We start from the raw sequence: 21,398 nt of genomic DNA on the forward strand, positions 1-21,398 counted from the left end.
TATATACACATACAATTACTTCTGATATATATATAATTACTTCTCTTTTCACCTCCATTTCTGAAATACTATCTTCAGAGTTTTAGTTCTGTTACTATTTAGAAATGTAAAAAGTAGCAATACTTTTGTGGTTATTGCTCCTAGTACTTGCCTCCCTTTCCCCTCAGATATTAAATGTCTGAGAGTACAACTACACAGAGGAATTGCATAGGCTGCACTAATATGTTAAGAAAGGACACCTATGAATCATATAAACTGGTGAATACGTTGCCTTTTCCATCTCCTTTCCTTTCCTTTCTCTCTCTCTAAAGGCTTAGCTGATTGAAGAGAGGTTCTTAAAAGAACTACATAAGTAATTGAGTTTAAAGGAGGCAAGGTATAGTAAATCCTAAAATAGTTAACTAATGATCTGCAGTGAAATGAAATCTAAACAGATGAAAGAAAGGTGAAAGAGTCATTCCTCTGATCCTTTGGTTAATTCTGATATTTTTATATAGTATTTTATATTTGGTTACTTTCCCTCTAAAATGAATATATTTCAGGAGCATTGTACCCATTTATCAAATAAAGGGACTGAGATACTATCTCTGACTAACTTTTATCTTCTTTTGATTACTTTGTGCTGTTATAGCATGTGTTGTTGTTGTTTGTATATGCCGTGGAGTCGGTTACAACTCATAGCGACCCTGTACAGGGTTTCCAAGACTGTAAATCTTTATGGGACCAGACAGCCTTGTCTTTTTCCCGTGGAACAGCTGGTAGTTTCGAACTGCTGACCTTGTGGTTCGCAGCCCGATTTGTAACCACTACGCTACTAGAGCTCCATATTATAGCATGTAGGTACTTAGAAAATCTTCCACCAACTTATGATACATTTCCTTTTTTTTTTTTTTTTCTTTTCTTTCCCTTTTTGATATTTTTATTGCAGTTTTAGAGCACAATAGGAAAAATGCATCAAAGATTTATTGACTATCTTGTTAAAACATCAAAAAGGAAGACTGTGGCAGAACTGAACTTTTAGAACTCAGTATTAGAGATTCCAGTGAATTTGAATCCAAATCACAGTAGATTATAACTTAAAATGTGGGTGACTTAAATTGTTATTTATAATATATTCCCAATGAATTGAAACGTCTCCATCTGTTGTGTTTCTAGTACTATCTCTGGTACTGTTGTGTCTCTAGTGTTGTCAAGTCCATGATAGATACTCACTGTAATACTTGTTTAACAAATGGCATTTTTCTTCTAGAACTTGGACTACACCTTTCTGTATTTGAGCTAATGTCTCTGATAAATTATAACTCAGTCTGTCAATAGCTATTTAGCATGCACCACGTATCTTGTACTTTGCTGGTTGTTGTAGGAGATGCAGAAGTACTGCATAGGGGCCAGGAGGCAGGCTTGCAGAGTGTGCCCCTTGGTTATTGAAATTATTTTATATTCCTGAGTGATTTCGTGTACATCCACCCCCCAAAAAAACAAACAAACAAACAAACAAAAAAACAACAGAGGGAATGTAAGCAAATATTGTTGAATGATGATGCATTGTGAAAATTGTAATCATTGCAATGAAAGGATGGTGTAAAGCTGATGTTTTCCCATGTAAACTTTCACTCAGTTCACACACACACACAAAAAAGTACTGCATAGGTTGCTGTCAAACTAAGGAAGGAAAACAACGCTTTCATGAAATAGTAAGTTGTGGTACTAACCCTTAAGTATAGTCAGGGTTCAGAGAAGGGAGATATCACTGTAGGCTTTTAGAGAAAGCTTCATGTAGAAGATGATAGGTCTTGAAAGAATCTCTGAATTTCGATGAAGAGAAGAGAGAATATGTCAGGTAAAGAGAACAATAACAAGGACAAAGATGTGGAAATGAAGTTGTATGTAATCTAGAGGTGTAATAGTCTGAGTTTGTTCCACAGTCAAACTCCAGACTAAGATATAGCTCAGGAGTTTTAAGGTATAGCTCAGGAGTTTTAAGACTCAGTGCTGAAATGTCTCATCGGATGGGTTACGTAAGCGCTTTTGGGATTATTTTTCATCTTCTTTAAGTGATCTTAGACCTCTTTTTCTCTTTGAACTCTTCCTCCCTCCTGTCTGTCCCCATGCCCCTTGGAACTTTCCTCCACCTTATTCTTGGTTCTATAAGACAGTTGGGGAACCAACATGGTCTTCATATTAAAGAAACTTTATAGGATTGGTCAGGAAGCCTCAGCTAATAGTGAGAAGCAGAACTGTCTTCTGTATTAAATATATTCCTTGAAGACCTAACAGGCTACCATGGATGAGTTTTGAGTCCTAGCTCTTTTTGTCTTTGGAAACAACCGTTGCACTATAATTTAAGAGGAGGCTTCAAAAAGTTAATGGAAAAAAGCCATTATTATTTCTTTCAATGTTTTATTGTGAATTATGTGATAGTTTACATGGGAGAACATTAGTTTTACATTCATCCTATCGTATAACGTTTCATTGGCATGGTTACAATCCCCTCCAGCATCATCAACCAACCAAAAGGTCTATATAATACAAGCCTGCCCCCCGGTCGTCAGCACACAGCCCCTCTCCCTCTCTGTGTTTAAAGTCCCCAACTGCTCCATCTCTCCACGTCATCATCTCTGCCTCCATCTCTGGCATCACTGCTTCTCTGGGTAGGGTCCTGCTCTCCACTCTTCTCCCTTGATAGTCCCAGGGACCTCTGCTCCTAGACTGAAAAGTTAATCACTCCCCTCCTTGCTACAAAATGTCTACCTTTACATCTCCAACCCTCACAAGCAGTCCTGATAACAACTATTCACTATTGTAACACAAGATACCCACCCGCATTTCATTTCATCAGCCCCGCCTAGACAGATTGTATAATACTTAGTGGAGATTCTACCTTCCTTCACACCCTCTAGATTTAGGTTCCCTCTTGAAAGCTTGTAAGCCAGTCACTTCTTGCCTTTGTAGCCCCTCCTTTTTGAGTAGCCAATGTCCAAGTTGCCCATCCCTGTCCACTCTGTGTATGAAGGGGGTGGAAATGATCCTTGCTGTAAAGATTTGTACCCTCTTTTGAGCTACTGCATCCATAGGTGTAGGTCAAGTTCATCAAATTTTATCAAATTACTCTTTTTTTTTCCCTCTTCTTTCATCTTCTAGTTGAGCTCTGATCATCAAGTCATTGAAGTCAGGTCAAGTGGGTATTATCTGCAAGTGTGGGTATTCTTATGCATGTGCCGTCTCTTCTTATCAGCTGGATGCTTCACTCTCCACTCTAGTCTTCTATGGCTATGTCACTGACTCTGGGCCTAAGAGTTCCTAGGTCTTGCCACACTACTGGCCAACCAGATTCACAGGAGTCTATTGAACTTTGTAGGGCTTAGCTTGTAGCTTCATTGCTGTTTTTTTCCTCACTTCCCCTTATTGGTGATGAATGTGGTCAACAATCAGAATATGTATTCCCATTGAGTCTTAGTCTTGGAAGGGGGTTTGCACTGAGGAGACCCGACCACTTGCCTTGATGTCTCCTGTGCAAGCAACTTGCTTCTTCTTGTAGTAACAGTCGGTCTGCCTATATTGTTTTGTATTTTTCTTGTAGGTCTTTCTTAAGCCATTATCTTTTAATTCCATTTTTTCCATGAGCTTTTTGAAGCCCTGTTATATAGCATGCCTAAAGACAGAAGAGAAAAAAAAAAATCTCAGAAAAGGGGAAATGAAAATGCTAGAAAGGAAGACGCCTTTTTATGGCATTGGATATAATAAAAGGATTTAGAACCCAGAATACTGTTAAAAGGTTATCTGTATGATGCATGGAGGGGATTGTAACTGTGGCAATAAAACGATATATGATAGAATGAATGTAAAACTAATGTTCTCCCATGTAAACTATCACATAATTCACAATAAAACATTTAAGAAAAAAAAAAAGATTTACAGCCTCAGAAACCCTGTACTGGGTCTCTATGAGTTGGAACTGACTTCATGGCACATAACCACTAAGATAAAAATAGTAAGCAGTAGCTAGATCCCAAATGGTTTTATAAGCCTGGGTAGGAATTTGGATTGTATTAGAAATGCATAGGTAAGCCACTAGAGAATTTAAATAGAGGATCATGACCTGGGTTGTTTGTTTTTTAAAGATCACTGAATGCTGTGGTCGGAATAGGTCTTGAGGAATATTGAGCATCTTGAGGGATGAAAGTGGAGAGATAGTAGGAGGCTTCTGCATTCACCCAGGCAAGACATAATGGTGCAGTAGTGGAGATAGGGGAATATGAGCCAATTTTTGAAATACTTTGGTGGTTGTAATTATTTTCTGATTTTTAGTTGAGTAACTGAATGGTGCGTTTTGTTGTTTGTTGTTAAGTACTATTGAGTCGGTTCCTACACATAGTGACCCTGTATAGAGCTTCGGAAGCTTTTAAATCTGTGGTTTTGGTTGGTTGGTTATGTGCCATACAGTCAGTTCTAATTCATAGCAACCCTGTATAGGGTTTCCAAGGCTGTAAATCTTTACAGGAGCAGAAAGCCTCATCTTTCTTCCATGGAACATCTGGTAGTTTCAAGCTACTAACCTTGAGGTTAGCAGCTCAACTCGTAACTTCTATGCTAGTAGTGCCATTATAGGAATCTTGGTGTGCTGCTGTAGGATAAGCACTTGACCGCGAGGTTGGTTTGAACCACAAGGTCGGCAGTTCAAACACACCAGTTACTTCTTGAAAACCATGTTGAAGGTCTCTATTTTTCAGTGGTTGCAAAGAAAAAGTAATCAAAAGCAGAATATTTTAGACGTGAAAATTCCTTGAAATTTCATATTTCAACATTCATTCATTTATGTATTGTCTGTCTACTTTCTTGTTACAATGGCAGAGTTGAGAAGTAGTAGCTGACCCTAAAATATTTAATATACAACCCCTGATATGTATAAAAAGAAGGTAGCTTAGGAACACATTTGAGATCATATTAACATTTAAAAACCTGTGCATATATAGGCAGTTAAATATTGAAGTTCATAAGAGTGAGCTCAATTTTTATGGACTTTTGTTTTCCCCAAGAGTGAGGGGGATGATTGGAATTTAGGGAACTGAATAGTTGGGAATGTAAAGTAAAACTATATCAATATATTTTTTATGAGGCATTTTAAAGAATATTTATAATGCAACTTTAGACTTTTTAAAACTCATATTCATATAAATAGTCTTTATTTTTGTAGTTGGTGCATCTTGGCTGAGACCAGTTAAGTGATATACAATTTCAGCAATTGCAATTGCACACTAATATTTTGGTACATCACTGAAACATGGCTCATACTCTAAAAAATAATTTATATTATTTGGATACAAGAGTGCCATGAAAAATAATATCATAGTATACACATGAATCTAAAATTAAAGTTTTAAGTTCAGAGGTAAATGCTCAACCCAATGGATTATTCCTATAAAGAAAGCATAACTTACAGAATGAATTTCAGAGTAAACCCAGGGATTCCTCTTCCCAGTCACTCCATTTGCTTTAAAAATATTTTAGTTAAGTTATTGGCTCAACGACAGAGGACTCGGGATTGATTATTTCAGTTTTTGTATATGTCGGAATATGATATTAATCAGTGAATTTGATTCTTTCTTAGGAACATACATTGATAGGATCAGCAAATTCCCAGGATATCCAACTATGTGGAATGGGAATTCTTCCTGAACATTGCATTATAGACATCACATCAGAAGGCCAGGTTGTGCTTACACCTCAAAAGAACACCAGGTAATGTATTTTGTCATTATTGTTAGGTGCCATCTGGTCAGTTCCGACTCATAGCAACCCTGTGCACAACAAAGTGATGCACAGCTGGGTCCTGCGCCCTTCTCACAATTGTTGTTATGTTTGAGTTCATTGTTGCAGACACTGTGTCAGTCCATCTCTTTGAGGGTCTTACTCTTTTTTGTGTGTGATGATTTTGTACTTTACAATGCATTAATGATGTCATTTTCCAAGAACTGGCCCATCTCAATAACATGCCCAAAGTATGTGAAACAGTCTTTCCATCCTCACTTCTAAAGAGCAATTCTGGCTGTACTTCTTCCAAGACAGATTTGTTTGTTCTTTGGGTAGTCTGTGGTACTTTCAGTATCCTTTGCCAACACCATAATTCACATCCATCACTTCTTCTTTGGTCTTCCTTATTCATTGTCCAGCTTTCACATGCATATGACATAATTGAAAATACCCTGGCTTGGGTCAGGTACACTCAAGTCCTCAAGGTGACATCTTTGCTTTTTAACATTTGAAAAAAGTCTTGCAATATATAGCCACCACCATATGACACACTGACAGTCAAGTGGTGGTAATGTACTTTAAATAGTGTTAATGCCTTGATAATTTTACAAAGAAGAAAGTATACTTACTAGTGGTGAGTGGTATATGGGACATTTGACTTTTGTTGTCTTTTATGTTTACATTCCCATAATTACAATATTTAATTAGTTACCAAGCCCTTTCTACTTAACTTTTTTAATATAAACTCATCCCTTTCTCTCTGTAACCACACCCATAGCTTTATTTAGTCTCTCATCAAATCTCTCATCAGCACTGTAGTCTTCTGTTGTCAAACTTCTCCCGTGTCTCTGCTGCTACTAGTCCTTTGAGATTGTTTGAGTTTCAAGGTTTAGCTTTGGAATTATGTACTTTGGGGAGTTCCTTGTTTGGTATAAATAAAGTGCTCCTAGTTTATACTATGGAGTCCTGGTGTGGCACTGCAGGCTAATGCGCTGGACAGCAAGGTTGGTTTGAACTACAGGGTCAGTGGTTCAAGCTCACCAGCCACTCCTGGAAACCCTATACAGGACCAGTCTGAGCCGGAACTGACTCGGCAGCACTTAACAATAACAACAACAAAATTTGTACTATGGAGTCCTGGTGTGGTGTTGTGGTTAATGTGTTGGACTGCAAGGTTGGTATGAACCTCATGGCAGGCATATCAAGCTCACCAGCCAGTCCTTGGAAATATTATACAGGGCCACTTTGAGTCAGGAATGACTCAACAACACTTAACAGCAACAACAACAGTTTGCACTATGGAATCCTGGTATGGTGCTGTGGGAAAAAACACTGGACCCCAAGGTCAGTTTGAACCACAAGGTTGGTGGATCAAATTCACTAGCTGCTTCTTAGAAACCCTACATGGGGTCGTGATGAGTCGGAACTAACTCGACAGCACTTAAAAACAACAACAAGTATGTACTATGAGAGTACAGTGGCTCCATAGGATAAGCACTGGATAGTGAACTACAGGTCGCAGCACACCAGTCGCTCCACCATGGTAGAAAGAAGAAGTTTTCTGCTCCCATAAAGATTTAAAAAGTCTCAGAAACCCTATACAATGTCTCTATAAGTTGAAACTGACTGAACGGGGCATTTAACAACAACAACAATGATTGCACATTGTTTCCCAAGATTGTATTGTATTCTTGTGGACTGTTAGCCTTCGTCATCCCACTGGATGTTAAACTTCTGAGGACACAATCTTCATGTTTGCCTTTCTATCCGTAGCATGTAATGTTATTGTTAAGTGCTGCTGAATCGGTTACAACTCATAGTGGCTTTGTATAAGGTTTCCAAGGAGTCACTGGTGAGTTTGAACCACCGACCTTGTAGTTTAAACCGACCTTGTAGTTTAAACCAACCTTACAGTCCAGTGCATTATTCTGCAGCACCACACCAGGACTTCCTATTCAATAAGTGTTCAATGAAGGAATAAATAAAGAATAAATAAAGCATTATAAAAATTAAATGAATTTTAGTTTGTTTCTTTACACTGTAAAAATACTATTATTGCCCAGTTTACAAACAGAGGTTAACTGAGTTGATCTTTCAAGTGTTGATACATTTCATTATATGATAAAAAAAATCATTAATAACCACTATTGATCACATCTGTACAATCCTTTAAACTCCTCTCTATATTTAAGGAATTTATGATCATAAAGGCTAAAATCTGCTAATATTAGTTTGTCCCCTGTCGTCACATATTAATCATAACTGTTATTTGAGCTTGCGGTTTAACTTACCAAGCTATAGGAATATAAAGATTGTTTCAGTGTTAGAAAACCTACATGGCAAGTGAAATATAAGGATTTTTCACACACACACATATATCTAGTGTGTGTATGTGTGTGTGTGTATGTATATATATATATATATACTATATATATATATATATATATATATATATATATATATACATACACACACACACATACACACACTATATGTAAATGAAAAATAGTGAACGCTATAAAGTCAGGTAAGTGCTTTAGGAGATTAAAGAAAATAAGATGTAGATAGTGTCAGCTGTAGTAACTAGTAGGCTTTACAGAGGAAGTAGAAGCTGGGGCTCAGGGCAGGATGGTGGTGAGGCATGAGAACTTTATTCTGGGTTGTAGAACTGATACTTATTTGGGTTTGGAGAAAAAGTCATTCATGTGTACCAAAAAAAACTTTTTATTCCCAGGAGTTGATAGTTTGGTAGAGTGTTGTTGCTGTTAGGTGCCATCGAGTCAGCCAACTCATAGCGATCCAATGCACAACAGAACGAAACACTGCCCAGTCCTGGACCAATCTCACAATTGTTGCCACACTTGAGCCCATTGATGTTGCCACTTTGCCAATCCATCTCTCTGGGGGGGTCTTCCTCTTTTTCTCTGACCCTCCACCTTGCCAAACATGATATTCTTCTCCAGTGATTGGTCCCTCCTGACAATATGTCCGAAGCATGAGAGACAAAGTTTGGTCATCCTGGCATCCAAGGAGCACTCTGGCTGCACTTCTTCCAACACAGATCTGTTTGTTCTTTTGGCAGCCCATGGCACTTTCAATAGTCTCCTCCAACACCATAGCTCAAAAGGATCAATTCTTCTACAGTCTTACTTATTCACTGACAGCTTTCACATGCATATGAGGTTATTGGAAATACCGTGGCTTGGGTCAGGCTCACCTTAGTCCTCAATCTCAGCATTTCTCAAGCTGGGGGAACTGAAGAAAACTGTAGAGTGGAGGAGGAAAATTAGGTGATAGAAGGGAGCTTCCTTGTACAGGGTCTTTAATAGCAACTTAAAGAATTTAACTTTAGATGGCCCTGGTAGTCCAGGAATATATGTCTCTTTGTCCTTGTTATTAAGTTCCATCAAATTGGTTCTGACTTACAGCGATACTGTGTATAGGGTTACCAATGAGCAGCTGGTGAGTTTGAACCTTGTGGTCTAGTGCTCATCCTATAGCACCACACCAGGACTCCATTAGTCTTACGGCGATATGTATATTTAAAAAAAAAATTCTTCCCCTTTTTAGTGTCTTTCTGCTCATTGTTTCTACTATTTAACTCCATTTTAAAAGATAAGCATTAAAGTAGAACTCATAAGTCTCTACATTGCTAGGAAATGAGCATTTTTGTATACTATACTGCATATAGACTCCTGGTTTGGTGCTATAGTATCAGCACTGGACTATGAACTGCAAAGTTGGCAGTTCAAACCCACTAGCTGCTCCTTGGAAACCCTACATAGGGTTGTTATGAGTCAGAACCGACTCTATGCCACTTAAGAAGAACAACACACTGTATATAGTAAACTACAAGAAAATTCAATAGAGGCCTCATTTCTGATTACTGGTATCTGTACATATTTCAAGAGTCTATTTGGTTGATTGGACACACTTGTTTCACTTACAGTATATAATTCTGCTATCTTTTTATTGGCCATTGTATTCCATACACTATAAATGTTGTCTCCGGCTTTATAATATATTTGAGTTGCAAAACACTACACTGTCTTTTAAAATTTTTTTGTACATCTCGTTGTTAGTTGGAGTCCTGGTGTGGCACTGTGGGTTAATGCGTCAGACTGCAAATCCATTTGAACTGCAAATCCGTTTCAAGCTCACCAGTCACTCCTCGGAAACCCTATACAGGGTCACTATGGGTCAGAACCGACTCGACGGCAATTAACAACAACAACATTGTTAGTAATGTGTACTAATATAATGTTAAAATATATTTGTAAGTTTAAAGTAATTTTTCCAACCCCCAAAGACAAATAAAGATAAGATTTATAAAGAAACTGATAATAACAGACAATAATAATGAAAGCTTTAAAAAAAAAATTAGATAGTCCATTTATGTCAGAACTAACTTCAAATGGAATTGTCAGAATGAAATCCCATTATAAGTTGGGAACTGCTTGTCTACAAATTGAGAACTTTAAAAGCATAGAGGATAATAATCTATTATCTTTTATTCTTATGAGCATTTTAGGTAAGTCAAAAAAGAAGCAAATATATATTTTTAAAAACATCAAGAACAGGTTTGATTTTGAGGAATTGATCATTTTGTTTTCCCCAGTAACATGACCTCTGTAGTATTAGACAGTTAATGCAAAAGCAAGATACTCATTATTTACATGTGCTTGACCTCTTCTCCCCACAGAACATTTGTGAATGGCTCTTGTGTCTCCAGTCCTATACAACTACACCATGGAGACAGGATATTATGGGGAAACAACCACTTCTTCAGGTATGACATTGTTCATAGCCCCTAAAGAAAGGGAATATTGAAGATTATGCTCTGAGGTAGAATATTAAAAACTAAAGTTAGCTTCATAAAAAGTATACATTATTTGGTAAATCTGTATTTACTTATTATACATACTGTTTGTTCTTGTGTGTGTATATATATATGTTGTGTGTATATATATGGAGCTCTGTTAGTGTAGTGGTTACGAGTTGGGCTGCTAACCTCACGGTCAGCAGTTCGAAACTACCAGCAGTTACGCAGGAGAAAGATAAAGTTTTCTGCTCCCGTAAAGAGTTATAGCCTCAGAAACCCTGTACAGGGTCGCTATGGGTCAGAACTGACTCGATTGCATGTAATAACAACATATATATATATGTGTGTGTGTGTGTGTGTGTGTGTGTATATATGTGTATGTATGTATATATATGTGTGTGTATATATGTGTATGTATGTATATATATGTGTGTGTGTATGTGTGATATATATATATATATATATATATATATATATGACAGAGAGGGAGAGACTTTTTATATATATTTGATTTATATAGCTAATGTAAATGATTTGAACTCTAGAAATATATGAATGGTACACTCAGGATACATAATGAATTTGCTTTTATTTTTTTTTTCCCTCCCAAAAGAAGATTAGTGTTAGTAATATGTTTCATCATGTGATATAAGTATCTTTCATCAATCCTAATTAATCTTTCTCTATTAATTATTTTATGACATAATAATCTTTTCATTTATGTATTTTATTGAAAAGTAGTAGTCACTTTGACTTATCCACAAAATAAAGTCTATTCCTAGTCTATTTCATTTATGATTGCTCTTAGATACAAGTAATGACAAGTTTGACTATAATAGCTTAAATAAATAGTATGTTTTATGAAATAAGAAATCTGAAGAGCAGATGGTTTCTGGCATTGGTTAGGTTTCATTGCTAAACTCTTGTGATTTTTTTGGTATTTCCTTTATGGTCTAAAGATGGCTACTTTAGTCCAGCCATCAAAACCACATTCGGGTAAATAGGGGGAAAAAAGCGAAAAGGTGGCAACACTAGTCCAGACTATCCTTCTGATTAAAAAATTCAAAGTCTTCCCAGAAACTTCGGTAGAGTTCAACTTGTGTCTCATTTGCTAGAATTTTCCTTAGTTGCAAGGTAGGCTGACTTACTAGGGACTATGTACATTTTTTCCAAACAAAATTGTTGGGTGTGTTGACCAAGAAAGTTGGACTGGCTACTGTATGAAATGAAAATCCTGGTCACTCTACTTCAGATATCAAACTGACTTTTTTGCATAACTTATAAAAATCCTTTACTTGTAGATCAATTGATATTTTGATTTATAAGATAGAAGGATTAAAGTGTGTGGAGAGTCCCCCCACCCCCCCTTCCCAAACTGAATCAAGTGTAAATTTCTTTCCTTAGTATTCAAAACCTTCCTAAGTTGGTCTTGTCAACGTTCCCACTAACAATCATTAATACCCAAGTGCTGCGTGCTCTCCATTTGTTCTACGCTTAATTCCTTCATGCTGTCCCACTACCCTAAGACCCTAATTTCTGCACTTCTTTTAAGTCTCCCAATCAATTGTTTTCCTTCCCTAGGGTCCCTTCCTTTATTATGTTAATCAGAAGTGGTCCTCAGCTTTTCTTCCCTTTTTTATTATTTCTTATCCCTTTTTACCTTCTGAGCTTTATCACTGGCTAAATGCTGCCCTTTTGATCTCATATGATTGATTGTTCTAACGGGTGCATACCACCTCCTTGTTGTTATTGTCCATCTTAGAGGTCTGTCTATTGTTTGGTTGAGAGTTGAGCTTTGGAGGGCCAGGAATAAAGGGGTGTGTGCTCAGTTCACACTTAAAGGGTGATTAAGGGCCATAATCTTTGGGGCTCTACCAGTCTCTCTCACACCAGTAAGTTTGATTGGTCCTCAGCTTTTCTTTAGAACTAGCTTGTTAACAGTCATGTATGTGACCTTGTATTTGCATGTATTTTATTTCTAAAATATAAAACTTCCTAGTTGATGTTAATTGCCTTATACTTAATGTGGTTTCTGCCTTGGCTCCTAGCAGATACCAATATTTCTTGAATAGAATGAATAAATATACCTTTATTTTTTAAATCTTCTTGTTTCTCTCTCCACCCCTCAAGACTCAATTTGCCTAAAAAGAAAAAGAAAGCAGAAAAAGAGGATGAGGAACATGAAAACTCTATGAAGAATGATAGCAGCTCTGAGCAGCTGGATGTAGATGGAGATTCCTCCAGTGAGGTGTCCAGTGAAATTAACTTTAATTATGAATATGCCCAGATGGAAGTCACCATGAAGGCGCTTGGGAATAATGGTGAGCAAATCTATTGACATTTTAGGATCGTTTAAAATTGGTTGTGTTAAAATGTTGAAGGATAGAATCCTTTTAAATGTTAGTAGGAAAGGAAGTCTTTATATTTCTGTTCACTATACTCCCTTGGACTCCTGATGTGATGCTGTAGGATAAGCACTGGAATACAAGACGTGAGATCAGTGATTCAAACCCACGAGGTGCTTCTCATAAACCCTGTACAGGATCGCTATGGGTCGGAATCGACTCATTGGCACTTGACAAAACATACTCTATTGGTTACGAATCGGCTGCTAATCTAAAGGTCAGCAGTTTGAAACGACCAGCAGTTCCGCGGAAGAAAGATGAGGCTTTCTGCTCTCGTAAAGATTTGCAGCCTCAGAAGCCCTGTTCAGGGTTGCTGTGGGTCGGAAGTGACTTGACGGCACTTAACAACAACAACAACTCCATTAGGAGACCTGATGTGTCACTGTAGGATAAGCACTGTGTTGCTAACCACAAGGTCAGTGGTTCAGACCCACCAGCCACTCCTCAGAAACAACTGAGTCCAAATTAGAATAGATAAAAACATGATAGGAACTTGAGAGTTTTTATTCCAAACTGTTTTTAAGAATTTTGTGATATTAATTAGAGTAGTACTGTAATTTAAAAATCTATGGTTAAAGCCATTTGACTAATTTCCAAACAGATTTCATAGGATATTAGCCATGTATTTTGTTATTTACTCTGATATGAGTATCCTTTTCTTTAAATTGGGGTTTGGACAACATTATTATCTTTTTATCTCTTGGTAAACAACATTTAGTTAAGTTCTACTCATGTAAAAATGCTTGAAATAAGATATGGATTACTAGACTGAAGCTTGTTCCCTGATTTTCTCCATATTTCATGCATGTGTATTTTATAACTAACCAAGTAATTCCCTTGGAACTGGACTCTAAGTTTTTAAAGACTGAGAGAATATCTTACTCTTCATTGTTTACTCAGCATCTAGAATGATGTGTTAAACATGCTAGGTCCTTAGTAAGTGTTTGTACAATTAATAAAAGAAATGATTGTTTATGACCTTAGTGTAATCTAGTTCAATTTTATTTTCTATCTATTTTTTATGTGGCTATTAACCCAGTTTCTTGTTGTTTTCAAGTGTCATCGAGTCAATTCTGACATAGCAACCATATATAAGTTTTCTGAGGAATGGCTGGTGGCTTTGAATCGCTGACCTTGAAGTTAGCAGTCCAGTACTTATCCTACAGTGTCACACACCAGGACCCCAACTACTTTCTCCAAAAAAAAAATGACTGTAAAATTTAAGCTCTTGTCATTATGAAAAGTAAAAGCTGCCTACAAATTTTAATACATTAAACTCATATGATATAGTATGTAGTTTTTATGTTCTGTTATTTTATTCTAACTTTAATATGAAAATTTTTAAGCATACAAAACTGTTAATACTTATGTGTTCACCACTTACATTCAACAATTGTTGGCATATTTCTGTTCTGTGTGTTTGTTTTTTGTGGAATTATTTGAAAATATTGTTACGGGCTGTTGAGTTGGTTCTGACTCACAGGGAACCCTGTAAAGGGTTTCCGAGGAGCAACTAGTGAGTTCGAACAGCAGACCTTGAGGTTCAAACTGACCTTGTGGTCCAGTGCTTTATCCTGTAGTAACACACCAAGTTGCAGATATACTATCCTTAGCCTCTAAATAAGTTAACATGCGTCTCATAAGAATAAGGACATTCTTCTACACAAGCATTATCACACCTAATAAAGTTAGTAATCATTTCTTATTATGTGGTAGGTTAAGCATTGGACTGAAACGTTGGTTTGAACCAGAGATTGGCTGTTCATACCCATTAGCCGTTCCTCAGAAATCCTGTACTAAGTCACTATATATTGGAAATTACTCAACGACATTTAACAACATCATTCTCTACTATTCAATCCATATTAAATTTCTCCAATTTTTTATTACAATTTTAGAAGCAAGAATTTTTTCCCAGCATTTTAACCAACATAGTAGAGTAACATTGAAGTATGTTATGCTTTAGTGTTTACCTTTTTTTAAACCAAAAAACTCTTTTAGATCCAATGCAGTCAATATTGACCAGCCTGGAGCAACAGCATGAAGAAGAAAAGCGATCTGCATTAGAGCGCCAGAGGATAATGTATGAACATGAATTGGAGCAGCTACGAAGAAGGCTATCTCCTGAGAAACAAAACTATCGTAGTAGCATGGACAGGTTCTCTGTCCACTCTCCCAGTGCTCAGCAACGTTTAAGACAGTGGGCTGAGGAGAGGTAGGTGGTATATGGGGGCCGATTGCATGTATAGGATATCCACATTATCTGTAACCCACCTTGATAAGATATAGAATGGAAAAATTGAGATCTTACTTTGGAAACTAAATATATTAAAAAGGAGTGTTACAGTGAAAAGCTACATGGCATTCTTGCTTTATCTATCCATTTCTATTGCCATTTCTATCCATTTATATTGCTTATGTTTGGAGCAAGACCATTTTCAGTATATAAAGCTTTTGAATTTAAATAAGTATTTATACACAGAAGTTTTATTTTATCATTGTACAGTCATTCCCCTTATTATGAACAAGTTCCATTTTTAAGTCTGTCTTTAAGCTGGAATTTATATCTAAGTTGTAACAGATATGATTCATGTCTAACATCAGTAAGTTAAATGTTTGTTTTAATATATATTGTGTAGTGTACCTTACTACACATAAAAATCATTAAAGCAACACTTTCAAATAACTAAAACATCTTTAACATAATAATGTTAACTGTTAAGTGCTGTTGAATGGGTTCCAACTCATAGAGAGGGTACCCTGTACAGGGTTTCCATGGAGCGGCTGATGGGTTTGAACCGCCAACCTTGTGGTTCACACTGACCTTGCAATGCAGTGCTTTATCCCATGTTTTCATACATGTCACCAAGTAGCATTCATTTGTTATTAGGAACCATTGTATGTACCTTACATTTTTAATATGATAGGACTTGAGGATGTTGATTAATAACTAAGGATTGTGTATAAGTTGGACATTCATAATCTGAGGACTGCCTGTATTATACTGTAGGTTCTGAAGCTTAGTAGATCCTTTTGTGAAAAAGGGGATGAAAAATGAAAGAAAGTTGGATATCTGGACTGATTAGCTTAGGCAGGTAAAGCATGGTTCTAATGAGTTTCCGATTGCAAGTTTGATCTCTTTATGGGCTAATTAGCACTGCATCTAAATTTTTTATTCCATGGCTACTGACTGTATTTAACTAACCCCTTGCTATTCCGAATTTCTGAAGACAGGTAGCATCTCTCTCACCTGGAGATTGATAGAAAATGCAGAATCTCTGACACTCATCCCTTTACCTGCCTGCACCAAAGACCCACTGAGTCAAAATCTCCATGTGATTTGTATTCACAGTCAAGTTTGACAAGCACTGCCCTAATAGAAGGTGGCTTTGGTACACAGATATATACCAGTGTTTATAATGTAGCCCAGATACAAGTGTGTGCATGGGTTGGTGTCAGTAATGTATTATTCTCTATGTAGACAATGAAATTTTAAAGCTTGGTTTGCATTTTGGCATTATCATAATATGTGTTATATAGTATTCTTATTTGCTGCTGTAAATGTTGTCTCTTCTCCACTCCCATCTTCTCTTTTTTAAAACAGAGAAGCAACACTGAACAATAGCCTGATGAGGTTGAGGGAACAGATTGTTAAGGCCAATCTCTTGGTGAGAGAAGCTAGTTACATTGCAGAAGAACTGGATAAAAAAACAGAATATAAAGTTACCCTACAGATTCCAGCCTCCAGCCTCGATGCTAATAGAAAGGTGAGGTTGCCATTAATTGGGAGAAGAGAAAGTGACTGTCCTTCAATAAAATTGCTTTATTTTATTAAATAATTGATGTTATTTAATATCAGTGACTTTGCCATAATTCCACTATCTCTGTGCTCCTCAATCTAGACTCTGAAATAGAATTTAGTTTCTTTTATTTAGTTCCTTTGTGCATATGTTGTTGTTGTTGTTATTGTTAACTGCTGTCGAATCGGTTGCGACCCTTTATAGAGGGTTTCCGAGGCGTGACTGGTGAGTTTGAACCACCCACCTTACGGTTCAAACAACCTTGCAGTCCAGCGCATTAACCCTCAGCACCATACCAGGACTCGTTTGTGCACAGACTCCATGGCACCTAACAACAACAACAACCCTTTACTCACTGGGAATGTACTCTATACCTTTCTTACCCTCTCTCACTTTGCCAGTGTGTTCTCTCAACTCTGTCTTCAGATATGTTGAAATGATTTCTAAGAAGTCTTTCCTGATTAATCTTTCCCAAGTTTTTTGTTATTTTCTTTTTCATCTTCAGTCTGTAATTACTTTATAGTAGTTCTGCCACTTGATAAGTTAGGTGCTCGTTTTAATTATACTGCTGTTGCTGTCTACTTTCTATGAGAGTGCTCTCTAAAGCTGTTTATCATTTCATGTGTGTATTCAAGATCACAAATCTGTTTTTTGTATAATGCAGTAAGCATAATAAAATGTAGAAGGAAAGCCCCATGAAATCTTGCCATCTGTACCAGTTAGTTATTTGTTTTGAGGTTCTTTTCTAGCTCTTCATAATGCTCATGCATTTTTATTTATTTATTTATTTTATGAATTAGGTAGAATTTTGCATTCAGATGACAAAGTTTTTAAAAGGCCATGTTTTCTGTTTCTCCTGCAATACTGGATATGGCAAGAGTTTCATCCATCTTTCTAGGGTGTTCTTTGAGAGTAAGGATCACATCTTTTTTTCTGTTAATGACATCACTGCACCCAGGCCAAGGCTTTGCCCAAAGTAGATGTTTCTGAATATGATAGTTAAATTGTGCAATAAAGGGATTGTGAAATGACATAATCATTATGTTATGGGAAAATGTCTTTTGATGCATACTGTATAATTTGAAAGATTTTACCTACTTAGGAATGTATTCATTTGCTTATGGTATTTGTAGATAACATTCTGGGTGGGACTTATAGACAAAAACAGTGGAAGAAAGTTTAAAAGCGATGCAGAAGGTACATGGCCAGAGAGCATATCTAAAGTATGGCATGGCCAGAGGGTCTATCTCAGAAGGTTATGATTACTGGGCACCACTTGAAGTAGTACGCCAATGAGCAGTTTTTAAGACTCTGGTACTGCCCAGAGTCTTCCCTCAAGTACAGTAGATATCAAAAGGTAAAATGAGATGGGGTTGATAGGACAAAGGAGATAAAAGGGGGGACATTTGCTCCAGAATGCAAGTCCAAGGGGGTATCAGATGGAGCTCAGAATGACATTCAGAGGTATAATGAATGACATTTTGAGGTGCCACAAATATGAAAGGTATCTGACAGCCGGACAAGAAGGGGAAGGCATTTCTGCTGACTCCACTGCTATCATGTGCATTCATCTGGAAACTGGAGGGTTGCAATTTTAGAGATTGCCCCAGGTGTTCGTTAGGCCTCAGCTGTTTTTAGGGAACTGAGAAGAGAAAGTCTTCTTTCACTTTGTAATGTTTGTGGTGAAAAAAAAAATAGAAACTTGACATCTTTTTCCCATTAAGCATGATTGTAGCCCTTTTCTCTGTATCCTGTTTTGGTGTTTGTTGGGAAGAAGCAACTCTGACTTAGTGCAGCCAAGCCAACAACTAGAAGTGGTTCAGGTCACTCTGGGCATCTCTCTCCTCCTGTGCTCCCAAATGTGTGCTCATTGGAGTTGTTCCTATTGCTGTTAGAGGTAACTAACATTGGTGGAGTTGAAATACACATTTTTACCAGGCAGCTATTAATTCACTGTGCTTATTCAGCTTTAAATATGAGGTAAGTCAAAAAATATTGCTACTAAGCTTCTAGTTCATGCATGCACAGTTTTAATCTGGACAAAGTGTGTTTACACATATCTCTGTGATTAGTTAGTTGATGGCTGCTGCCCAGTTCTCTCAGTAATACACTTGTTTGAGCCTTGCTAGGGTGCCCTCAAAAAAAAGGTTAAAATTAAAACTGGCTTCTGAGAGTTTCTGCTGGGCTCAGAAGGGTGTGGTGACTGTTTTTTTGGACTCCGAAGGGGTAATCTTCATAGAGTTTTTAAAAGGTCATAGGACAACCATGGAGGCTTATAGTGAAGAACCTTTAAGAAAATGGAAAGCTGCATTGGTGAGAAAAAAGCCAAGAAGGCTGGATAGGGTTTTTTGTGGGGTTTTTTTTTTTCCCTTTTATGAAGACTGCTCATTCTTTAAGGGTTGCAAGTCCTAGGAGAATTTTGTTGGGAAATTGTACCCCATTCACCGTACAGCCCTGATCTTGTCCCTTCAAACTTCTTTTTGTTTCCAAACTCAAGAACATTTAAAAGGAACATGATTTGAGTCCCTCCAGGATACCAAAGGAGTCTTTATGTGGCGCCTTAGGATAAGCACTCTACCTCAAGGTCAGTTTGAACTACAAGGTCAGCAGTTCTAACTCACCAGCCACTCCTTGGAAACCCTCTACAGGGTTGCTAGGAGTTGGAACTGACTCCATGGCACTTAACAACAACAGCAACAGGATGCCAAAACTGCTGTTTTGACAAGGTGTAAATCAAAAAGCACAGAATTTTTTCAGGGAAGGATAAGAAAGATGCAAACAGGACCTTCAGAAATGCATAGACCTAGATGGAAGATATGTTAAGAAACAATAGCTACATATTTTGATATCTTTGCTTAACAAAGGTTTCTATGATTTTAAAACAATGCTTTTGAATTACCCTCATAGATAAATGTCTTCATATTTCTGCCAGAGAGAAACTGCACACGAAAGTATTTTCTAAGGAGATATTCTCCATAGTCCAGTTTTGAATCAAATTAAGACTTTCTTCTTAGTATTTGAAAAGTCTTACTTCATGTGACAGCCTTTCATTCTGCTCTTAGCTTCTGTGTTTGGATATTTTTGGCAAGGGAAAAAATTTATTACTTTCTTTTTGCATTCACTGTTGGAGCTATTTACAAGCAGGCCAAATAATGGTAGTTACATCATATTGCTCATTACTCTTCTGGGTCTGAATGGTAGTTACATCATATTGCTCATTACTCTTCAGACCCAGTCCTAGCATTCTACCCAGGAAAATCCATTACTCACAAATTAATGATGTAATTTTCATATTTATTCACTAGCTGTCTGAATTGATATATGATGTTGCTGATATATGATGTTGAGTCAGTTCTGACTCCAACTTTGATTAGGGTTTCAAAGGAGTGGCTGCTGAGTTTGAACCACTGAACTTGTGGTTCAAACCGACCTTATGGACCAGTGCTCTATCCCCCAGCGCCACAGCAGGTCTCTCTCTCTCTCTCTCTCTCTCTCTCTCTCTCTGTCTTTCTCATATATGTATATATATGTATATATTGTTGTTAGGTGCAATTGAGTCAATGCCGGACTCACAATGACCTTATACTCAACAGAACGAAACACTGACTGATCCTGGGCCAACTTGACAATTGTTGCCATGCTTGAGTTCATCGATGCTGTCACTTTGCCAATCCATCTTGCTGGGGTTCTTCCTTTTTTTCTCTGACCCTCCACCTTACCAAACATGATATCCTTTTCCAGCAACTGGTCCCTCCTGACAATATGTCCGAAGTATGAGAGACGAAGTTTGTTCATCCTGGCATCCAAGGAGCACTCTGGCTGCACTTCTTCCAACACAGATCTGTTTGTTCTTTTGGCAGCCCATGGTACTTTTGATATTCTCCTCCAATACCATAATTCAAAAGCATCAATGCTTCTATGGTCTTCCTTATTCACTACAGTTTCGTATGCATATGAAGTTGTTGAAAACACCATGGCTTGGGTCAGGCACACCTTAGTCCTCAAGCTGACATCTTTGCTCTTCAACACTTTCAAAAGGTCTTGTGCACCAGATTTGCCTAATGCAATACGTCATCTGATTTCTTGACTGCTGCTTCCATGAGTGTTGATAGTTGATCCAAGAAGAATGAAGTCCTTGACAACGTCAGTCTTTACTCCATTGATAAGAATGTTGTTTATTGGTCCAGTGGTGAGAATTTTTGTTTTCTCTACATTGAAATGTAATCTGTACCGAAGGCTGTGCTCTTTGATCTTCATCAGTAAATATTTTAAGTCCTCTTCACTTTAATCAAGCAAGGTTGTATCATCTGCATATCGCAGGTTGTTAATGAGTCTTACTCCAATCCTGATGCCACGTTTTTCTTCATATAACTCAGTTTCTTGTATTATTTGCTCAGCGTACAGATTGAGTAAGTATGGTGAAAGAATACAACCTTGTCGCACACCTTTCTTAATTTTAAAACATTCAGCGTACCCATGTTCTGTCGAACAACCGCCTCTTGGTCCATGTACAGATTCCTCATGAGCACAATTAAGTGTTCCAGAATACTCATACTTCGCAGTGTTTTCTGTAGCTTGTCATGATCCACACAGTCGAAAGCCTTTGCATAGTCAATAAAG

The 21,398-nt window shown here is 37.3% G+C and overlaps 1 protein-coding gene across 1 annotated transcript in view; it reads left to right on the forward strand.

Annotated features, from left to right (window-relative positions):
* Positions 1-21,398, forward strand: part of KIF13B (kinesin family member 13B) — a 294,477-nt gene that overhangs the window by 145,248 nt on the left and 127,831 nt on the right. Inside the window, exons 14-18 of the mRNA XM_006864335.1 lie at positions 5,609-5,739; positions 10,454-10,540; positions 12,704-12,894; positions 14,980-15,193; positions 16,583-16,745. Of these exons, the coding sequence (XP_006864397.1) occupies positions 5,609-5,739; positions 10,454-10,540; positions 12,704-12,894; positions 14,980-15,193; positions 16,583-16,745 (786 nt within the window). The remainder of the gene's footprint in view (positions 1-5,608; positions 5,740-10,453; positions 10,541-12,703; positions 12,895-14,979; positions 15,194-16,582; positions 16,746-21,398) is intronic.

This window comes from Chrysochloris asiatica, unplaced genomic scaffold (genome assembly GCF_000296735.1).
Source record: "Chrysochloris asiatica unplaced genomic scaffold, ChrAsi1.0 scaffold00064, whole genome shotgun sequence".
Lineage (NCBI taxonomy): Eukaryota > Metazoa > Chordata > Mammalia > Afrosoricida > Chrysochloridae > Chrysochloris > Chrysochloris asiatica.